The sequence below is a fragment of the Vigna umbellata genome, chromosome 5 (genome assembly GCF_029865625.1).
Source record: "Vigna umbellata cultivar VRB3 chromosome 5, Vumbellata_1.0, whole genome shotgun sequence".
Classification (NCBI taxonomy): Eukaryota; Viridiplantae; Streptophyta; class Magnoliopsida; order Fabales; family Fabaceae; genus Vigna; species Vigna umbellata.
Genome location: NC_142169.1, coordinates 54,851,900 through 54,861,897, shown reverse-complemented (window position 1 = coordinate 54,861,897; position 9,998 = coordinate 54,851,900). Strand labels below are relative to the sequence as shown.

General features: G+C 31.0%; 1 protein-coding gene across 1 annotated transcript; it reads left to right on the top strand.

The window, feature by feature from the left end:
- Positions 1 to 307: 307 nt before the first annotated feature.
- LOC124831183 (uncharacterized) lies at positions 308 to 9,333 on the top strand. The gene is made up of 9 exons (XM_088115187.1): positions 308 to 464; positions 655 to 742; positions 1,623 to 1,691; positions 1,919 to 2,167; positions 2,282 to 3,556; positions 4,240 to 4,984; positions 5,304 to 5,392; positions 5,828 to 5,894; positions 9,161 to 9,333. The coding sequence occupies exons 2-7, from the start codon at positions 683 to 685 to the stop codon at positions 5,366 to 5,368; spliced, it is 2,463 nt and encodes an 820-aa protein (XP_087971313.1). The 5' UTR covers positions 308 to 464; positions 655 to 682; the 3' UTR covers positions 5,369 to 5,392; positions 5,828 to 5,894; positions 9,161 to 9,333.
- Positions 9,334 to 9,998: the final 665 nt, after the last annotated feature.

Below are 9,998 nucleotides of genomic sequence, written 5' to 3'. Positions count from 1 at the left end.
TGATTTTCAAAATATCTTTACAGATATCTACACAAAATATCTTTACAGATACTAACCTTGTAAGAATGCAATAATTTTATTTTTCTTTGATAATGAAAAACTGCAGTTTTGACATGTTCTTTTCTTTATAAAGAAAATGATAATTTCTAGAGTAATTTTGAATTTATGTTCCAAAACTATATACAGAAATTTGATTAATAAGGGAAACCTTGAAATATATGGTATAGGTTTTAAGCAAAGAATTACTACGTTAGCCAAAACAAAAGCAAAGAATTCGTGAAAGTTGATGCTGAGGAAAGAATTTAGAAAACTTACAGAATCTATTTTGGAGAAAAACGAAACGAAAAGAACAGAACCTTTCAATATTCTAATTGGAGATTTATAAAACCTTCGATTTCTTCCACAATTCCAATATCAGCGCAATTCCAATTTGAGCATAATACAACCTAAACCGTCTCAAGCAGGTACTATTTAATATTATCAATCGGATGAGTTAGTTGAAATTTTATTTAGCTTCTTTATCTCACTCATCATGTGCTAGTCGTATCAGGATTATGATTGTTTAGATTATTTAAAAGGATTTTCAGAAGACAAAAATAAAGTATTTTTTTATAAGTTATAAAAAGAAATTTATGCATAAAAGTATTATTTCAGGTTGCTGACATTTTCCCTACAACCACATATGGAACCACATATGGAACTGATTTATTGGGTGACACAGTTGACACAGTTGGAGAGACGGGTGAGAACTTTCAATTATTAAAAATTTAATGAATTACTTTACCTTTTCAAAGACAAATTTTTAAATATTTCATTGTTATGTTAATTTTAGTATATTAACCTCTCTCTTCCTCTTTCTATTTCTCACACACTCACTCTCTTTATGTATCTCTTTCAAAATAATCAATGACCTATTAAGAATATATATATATTAGATGATATCATATTTTTGTCTATACTTTTTTAATCATGTTTATTATTTATACCTCATATTTTCCTATTATCAATTAAAAGTATAAGAGTTAATATTAGAAAATATGTTTTTTTTTTCTTTTGATGTGTTTTCATCTTTAATTTTATTATTATTAACTAGCGTAAACACATATATTATCACATCTGTATATGCATTTTTTTGTAAATATCTATAAATTATTTAAATTTTAAAAGTAGATATAAATAAAATTATTTAAATTTTAAAAGGATAAAATTAGAAAAAAAGTATTATAAGTAATATTGTGTAAATTTTTGTTTGTTATGAATAATTATTTAAATTTAAGAAAATAGTTACTAAAATAATAAAAGAGTATATAATTCTTTTATAATGAGAAATTATTTGAATTCAAAAATATAGTTATTAAAATAATAAAAATGAAAAATATAGTTACAAAAATATTTATTATTTAAATTTGAAAGATAACAATTTAGAGGATAAAATTGAAAAATAAAATTACCAAAAAGGTGTATATATAATTGTAGATAATTTTTTGTAATATTATTAAAGATAGGATATAACGAATTAACACACTATCCCATTTTTATTTTTAAAATTAAAAAATTAAAAAAATATATAAACAAGTTAATACACAAACCAAAGAACTCGCTTCTAAAAAAAAGTATTTCAGGACCACGAGACTGTAAGATTGCTACAACTAAAGTTTGGGTTCAATAAGGATGAAGCAGTAAACATAACGGTGAGAACTTGCAGTCTCTCTCTATATATAGATTTAATTTTCAATCAAATAATAATGAATTTAAAAAAAAATAATCCAATTAAAAATTTCTTATAAAAATGCATTAGGAAAAGAAGTTCTCAACAATTTGTAATAAAATGTACTTATTATCAATGCATTAGGAAATAGTTATTATATATTTACATGTGTTTATTCCTTATTTGTTTACATATACTTGGATGGTACAGTGGTTACACAGAAAACTTCTTTTTGCTAAAAAAGAGACGATTGAAATAGAAAATCCAGAAGCAAACCAATTACACTTTGAAAGCTTACCGAGTTTAAGGAAATATTCTTCTGGAGATATCATTGAGTGGCCATCATTAAAGAAAGTGACTGTGAACCATTGTCCCAACATAATAAAGTGTGGTTTGGGAAGAACAAAATCAGTAATCTTGGAAAACCAAGCGTCTCTGGCAGATATTTTTGAATCATCGGTTAGTTATTTCTGCAAGTTCTCATGATAGATGAAAGATTTAAGTTTAATTACTCTTTTTGTAAAATTATTTTATATGCAAAATAGTAACAAGAGAAGAAATGATGTTTTACAGAATGATTGGTTTTCAACGATTGTTGAATATGAGATTGGTGACACTGAGGAATTACACAAAAGAATGCATAACCTTCGACCCTCACATTTCACTAACATTGTAGTGTTTCGAGCAAAAAACTGTGATGAAAACTTGACTAAATTTATAAATATTTTGATGAAGAGGTCAAAAAAGCTTCAAGTTATTGAAATTCAGTGTTGTACAACATCAGGATATCTATTTGACGAATTGGATCCTACTTTTATGGATGAAGAGTTTAAGTATTTGAGAGGAATAAAGGAATTAAAGGTAATAGAAGTATATGAGATGGTGTCATTATGCAGTCGGAAAAGTGTAGACTGTTTTGACTTGAAAAGTATGCAAATTGTACACCTCAAAAGTTGTCCCTCTATAAAGGTTCTATTCTATCCAGCATCCTTTTCCACAAGGCTTTCCGAACTAACGGAATTAAAGTTAGAGGCATGTGAAGATTTAGAAGAAGTAGTAGAGAACTACTTCCAATATCATGTGTCCTTCCCAAGATTAAGTAAAGTGGAGCTAAAGTCTCTCTCAAAATTCAGAAGGTTTACCAAATTTGGGAGAGATTTTTCAAGTTTGAAAACTTTGATAATAGAAGAATGTCCTTGTTTAGAAGAGTTCACAGTAAACCAAGCAATTTTAGTAGATTTCTTAGATCCAACGAATAACACTCTACGTGAGTTTGATGAATTGAGATTAGATGGTTGTAACTTGTTGCTCTATGTAGCCTCCTTTGAGACACCGCCCGAGAAGATGAAATTGAAGAAAGTCTTTGTGAGTAATTGCTATGCATTGAAAATGGTAATATTGGTGAAGGAAATACCTAACTCTATAGAGCTCCTCCACGAATTAGATGAATTGATTTTGATTAATCTTCCTAATTTAACTCACATCATCGACAAAGAATGTGTTAGGTTATATCAAAATCTACGTATCCTACAAGTAGAAAGATGTGGGTTTCTTCATTGGTTGCCAATTCCTCTAACTTTAACAAATATGAAAATTTTGGATTGTGATTCCTTGCATAAGACCGTGGTCATCAGAAAAGAAAAGGAAGAAAAAGAAAGAGTTATTTTTTCTCAATTAAAGGAGGTTACTCTTCAAAATCTAAGAAATTTGTATACTGCATTTCCTTTTGGGTCAGAATTTCCATCCTTGGAAATACTGAAAATAACAAATTGTCCTTCTCTAACGACATTTGTTGAAGAACGCAATGATTTGAAAGAAGCTGTTTCAACATGTTTCTTTCCAAATTCGGTACGTTTCAATTTTAAATTACATATGTATAATATTCATTATCATGCTGTGCATGCAAATTAAAATTTTTCTAGTTTTTATATTTATACTCATGTTTATTATTATTGTTATTATTATTATATATAATCAGGATAAATAGTTAGCTTAATAAAATAAATATTGTTATATTTTATTTTTAGTACAACAAAAAAAAAAATAATAGAATTTTTTAATTTTGTTAGTTTTGTATGGTCTTTGATATTAATAGATGAGGCGCATATATTTGATATTTATTAATTGTCATGTGTTTTTATCAGGAAACATTAACATTGACATATATGTAATAAAAACTGTGAATTTAAAATACATTTACGTAGAGTTGAGATAATAGCAAGATTAATTGTATTAAGGTTAATTTTTTTTTTATATTTACTAAAGATTATTAATTTTTTTGATAAACAAAACTAACAAAATAATTTTTTTTAAAAAAGATTTTTATTTTTTTTACTAAAAATGAGATGTGATAATATTTTTTTATACTAAACTCATTATTTATCCTATAATTTATTTACTTTTTGTATTGAAAATGGAATGAAAGTACAAAATGTATTACCTTGTAGGTAGTCATGGTTTTTAGTTTTGTTTTATTTTGATTTGTTGTTTCCTATTTTTGAAATTTAAAACTGTTAATTATTTTTTTACAGTTGTCGTTGGAAAAGTTGAAGGTGCTTTATGTAATAGATCAACATATTAAAGATCTTTGGCACTATAGTTTGTCTTCTGAATCATTTTGTCAGATAGAAAATTTGACTTTAAGCAACAATAATAAATTGTTAAGTGTCATCTCTTCTAGACTGATCATAAGATTCAACAACATGAAAGATTTGACTTTAGACAAATGTGAATCATTGATTACAATATTCATTCTTGAAGATGATCCTCCTATCCAAGAACTGTTTCCTCAACTGAGGAAAATGTCATTGAGCAACCTAAATAATTTGAAATTTATATGGAACAAAGAACCTAATGTTCCATTCTTCTCAAATTTGGTGTCACTTTTCATTGTCCATTGTGATAGCATTGAAAGTTTATTTTCACTTTCTTCCTCCAAATATCTTAAGAAACTCAAATTACTGAGGCTGTATAGTTGTAAAGAACTAAAGCAAGTGATCTCGAGTGATGAAGATGAAAATGCATCTACCAATTTTCCCCAAATGAAATGTCTAGTATTGAAGAATCTTCCAAAGTTGGTGAATTTCAGTCGTTATCATGGAACTCATGATTGGCCTAGTTTACAAACTTTAAGGGTTAGCAATGTTCCAAGTATGAAAATATTTTCAAGAGGCAACATCAACACACCATTGTTGAGATCAATAAATATAACATTTATTAAGAAGCTTTGGTTTGAAAATCTAAACGAGACTATATCATTTATTCACAACAATCCAGGTATGCAATTTTAAATTCATAAAAATTAAATAATTATAATAGAATAATATACAACATGTTTATATATATATATATATATATATATATATATATATATATATATATATATTCTTTATTTTGGAAAAGATGTTTCTTAAAAAACATTTATTTTCATATTTTAGATTATTTCTCTTCGTTACATTACATATCAAATTCTTTGCTTATGTTTATTTGTTTTGTATTCCTAAAATTTTCCTTTCTTTTTAAAATTAGCTTCTCGGAGGTCTTGTTCCAAACTTTTCTCATACATTACTGTATTTATTTGCATGTGTTGATTAAGAATTAATTAAAGTGACTCAAATAAAAAAAGAGGAACAACTTCTACAACAAGACAACAATGGATAAAAGAATGAACATTAATCTCTTGAGGTAATGTCCACTCTTATCAGCTATATAGATCATGCTTTTAAAATAAGTTATGTTATATATTCAACATTCATATCAAATGATAAAGAAACATATTTTAATTTGTGATTTTTATGATTTTTAGTGTATTCTTTGTAATATAGAAAGAGTTTACTTTTATATATATATATATATATATATATATATATATATATATATATATATATATATATATATATATATATATATATATATATATATAAAAGAATCTATAAAATGATGTTTTATAATTGATAGTATATTTAAAATAGTGAGACTTAATTATTGTAATAATAAAAGACTTAAGTATAAATAAACAAGTTTTATTATTTTAAAATACGTCATATATTTAGAAATCACATTTTTAGAGTTCTTTATTTTCTCTCTAAGTTTTCTCACTCTTGGGTTATCTTTTTGAAGAATCGAGACATAGGATTACTTTTTGTGGCGACCTCTTCAAGATTAAGCGATGAATTTATCAATTTAAGTAAGTTAGTTTTTTGCCTCTTTTCTAAGTTCAATCGGTTCTTTTTTCGCATATGGGTCTATCTAGTCTACATGTATTTTTAGAGTCATTTCTCTATTGATCAATTGTTCCAATGGCATACCCTAATCAATTTTAGGATTTTGAACTGTTTAAGTTGTTACAAAGCTTAAGGAAGCTATTATAAATTCTAAACTAGTTCAAATTGACTGAATGTGTAATTGCATATGTGATTGCATGAGAAATTGTTAATTGTAATGAACATGTGCAGTTGAACTAGAGAATACAGAATCTTAAGTTTACATATTTTAGGTTATATGATCAATTTTAGGAATTTGATGAATAGTATCACTAGTGCAGAATTGATCTTTAACGTCACCCCATAGACGTCCGTCCACGAAAACTCCAACGTAAATAATTGACCGGTGGCATAAATGTAAATAATTGAGTGTGGAGACGTCCGTCCTGGAGGGGGACGGACGTCTATAATATAGTAGACGACAGACCCCTCTAACGGACGTTCAAAAGACTGACTGGTTGAACTACCCGGTCAGCCTCTTGAACGTCCGTCCTGGAGGGGGACGGACGTCTATATGTAGTAGACGTCCGTCCCCCTCCAGGACGGACGTTCAAGAGGCTGACAGGGTAGTGAACCAATCAGCCTCTTGAACGTCCGTCCTGGAGGGGGACGGACGTCTACTATATATGGACGTCCGTCCCCCTCCAGGACGGACGTTCAAGAGGCTGAGGGGTTGTACTACCCTGTCAGTCTCTTGAACGTCCGTCCTGGAGGGGGACGGACGTCCATATATAATAGACGTTCGTCCCCCTCCAGGACGGACGTTCAAGAGACTGACAGGGTAGTACAACCCCTCAGTCTCTTGAACGTCCGTCCTGGAGGGGGACGGACGTCTATTATATATGGACGTTCGTCCCCCTCCAGGACGGACGTTCAAGAGACTGACAGGGTAGTACAACCCCTCAGTCTCTTGAACGTCCGTCCTGGAGGGGGACGGTCGTCTATTATATATGGACGTCCGTCCCCCTCCAGGACGGACGTTCAAGAGACTGACAGGGTAGTACAACCCCTCAGCCTATTGAACGTCCGTCCTGGAGGGGGACGGACGTCTATTATATATGGACGTCCGTCCCCCTCCAGGACGGACGTTCAAGAGACTGAGGGGTTGTACTACCTGGTCAGTCTCTTGAACGTCCGTCCTGGAGGGGGACGGACGTCCATATATAATAGACGTTCGTCCCCCTCCAGGACGGACGTTCAAGAGACTGACAGGGTAGTACAACCCTCAGTCTCTTGAACGTCCGTCCTGGAGGGGGACGGTCGTCTATTATATATGGACGTCCGTCCCCCTCCAGGACGGACGTTCAAGAGACTGACAGGGTAGTACAACCCCTCAGTCTCTTGAACGTCCGTCCTGGAGGGGGACGGACGTCCATATATAATAGACGACCGTCCCCCTCCAGGACGGACGTTCAAGAGACTGAGGGGTTGTACTACCCTGTCAGTCTCTTGAACGTCCGTCCTGGAGGGGGACGGACGTCTATTATATATGGACGTCCGTCCCCCTCCAGGACGGACGTTCAAAAGACGTTTAAAATAAAGATACACACTTCAAAACGCGAACCCGCGAGGAGTTATGCGAACCTTTCCCTCTGCGCCTTGCATTTCCAGGTTGGTTTTTATGCGTTTTGGTCCATTTAATCTTACTTTTGGTCCGATTAAATTGTTCAGTGATGACATATCTTTCATTTGGACCGATTAAAAATCGTTTTCGGTGCATTTTGGTGCAGTTTGTTGCGTGTTCGTGGGCGGCGTTTTTTGGCCTACATTTTTAGGTCGTTTACTCCTCCATCTTCCTCCATTTTCATTTTGAATCTGTTCTTCAGACGTGTTGCAGTGCACAAACAAACGTTCAAACCCGTAATCCTAAATAATCCTAACCCGTAATCCTAAATAACCCTAAATAAGCCGTCTAATAAAGCCCTTTCTGCAGTAGTATATAGACGTCCGAGAGGTTCACAGCGGACGTCTATATAGACATCCGGGCTGACACAGCGGACGTCCATATAGACGTCCGGCCGAACACAACGGACGTCCATATAGACGTCCGACCTGACACAACGGACGTCTACATAGACGTCACCCGAATAGACGTCCGTTGGAGGTCGAACGTTAAAAGGCCTAAAGAACGGACGTCTATGCCCGTTTCTGCACTAGTGTATAATGAATGTGATGGCTTGAACTGGCTTTCACTGAAAGACATCAAATTTGTATGTTTGTACTATGATTGAAGTATTAGATTGGAACTTGATAGGTCTAAATTTGCATAATTGCAAAATTTCATTTTTTGCAATTATACAAATTCATTGCGTTAACGGTTGCGTCGCTAGGTGACACCAAAGTTAGAGAGCCTACTGACTTTGTGGTCGCTAGACAATAATCTTTTCACTGAGCAACTCTAAAGTTATCATTGAACGCTTTTGGACTTCATTAGGTGAATTTTGGCATATAAATTTCTGGGAGCTTCAATGGTGCTCTCATTAGGCGCGTACTAAGCTTGTCGAGAGATTTATTAAGAGAATTATCCTAGTGTTACTATCGTTGGACAAGTTTTCCAGTCGCTAATCGAGTGGATGATCTTGCTGAGCAAGACTAAAAGAGTGATTCAATTAATGCCATGATAAATTGTTTTAGTGGATTTCAGTCATATGAGAAGTATTGGCCGTATATATAAGTGTATGGATGATAATATGTATGGTTGGAATATGTTTAGATATGAACTATAAGTATGATAGGATTTTAAAGGGAAAATATTTATGAAGTATGTTTCTAGGAAGTGAATTATTAAAGTAGGGACTAAGAGAGAAAGTTATCCTAACACTCTACTAGTCATTTAAACTCATATAGATGAGAATGAACTAGGGGTTCAAAGAGGTTATGGTGAAAAGTTCTTTTTGAAGTTTTAGTGACTTGTATAGAATTTATCTTGTGGGTTAATGTTATACATCACAAGTGTTAAACTTCCTTGTAGTCCAACATGAATGTGTTTTATTCGAATAATTGAGTCTAGAATAATATCTTTTGATGTAATTGGTGTTCTAAGATTGTGTTATTGACTTGGCTTATCAATCTTACTTGTTTAATGATTATATGATAAATTCTTTTGTGCATTAGTTTATCCATATTTTTGCTTATGTTTTTTTGTGTTGTTTCTCTTCTTTTTCAATCATCACCTTTATGGTGTGAGCAGATGAGGAATTAGGAATCGAACTACCTATGGAGGGAGACGATGGTGCAACTGTGTAGTTTAAGATTTCAGTTCTTCAATTTAGAACTGTTGAAAAACTCAATTTATGTTTTAATCATAGTTTCTTAACATTGTAGATAAATCCTAAATTCGTTTCCGATGTTTAAAATAATTGTAAATAGTATTATGGATTTTCTGAATTATATTCCTTTGCTTGATTAATTATGTGTTGTTTCAATTAATGATTTATATTATTATTTGGCATGTTATATACGTGACATTATATAGTCTTTTTTTCAATAATTTAAACTGATTTGAATGTTGTTTAAAGGTTGCAAAGTAGTTTAAGAGAAAAACTATTTAAAAATTCAAGACAAAATAAAGATTTTACGTTAGATAAAAATAAAGAAGATGAACCATATATGAGTAAAATGAATCATAAATATATTATGTTAAAATAATATTTTGGTTTCTTAAATCAATTTGTTGATAACTTTAATTATCCTATCTCTAACAGTAATTTAATTATTTTTATATTTCAATAATACAAATGAAAACAAAGAAAGACAAAAAAACAGATTTATACATTCCTTTTATGTAATTCATAAATTTATATAATTTTAGAAAGTGTGGAATAGTGAAGATGGAGTTTGCATTGTGACGCATTAATCAATAAAAGAAAACATCTTCATGTTTTTTTATATATTTTTCATGTTAAATACTATCTTATATTTATCAAAACAAATAAAATATTATCTCATTAAATTTATGTTAATATAGTAGTATATTTATTTATTTCTTATATTTATTTTAAAAACTAATAACTTATGTTTATAAAACA

Coding starts and splice junctions, on each gene's coding strand:
- LOC124831183 (XM_088115187.1), top strand. CDS start 683: ATGGAACCACATATGGAACTGATTTATTGGGTGACACAGTTGACACAG. Junction 1,692..1,918: donor ATGAAGCAGTAAACATAACG/GTGAGAACTTGC, acceptor TGGATGGTACAG/TGGTTACACAGAAAACTTCT. Junction 2,168..2,281: donor CAGATATTTTTGAATCATCG/GTTAGTTATTTC, acceptor GATGTTTTACAG/AATGATTGGTTTTCAACGAT.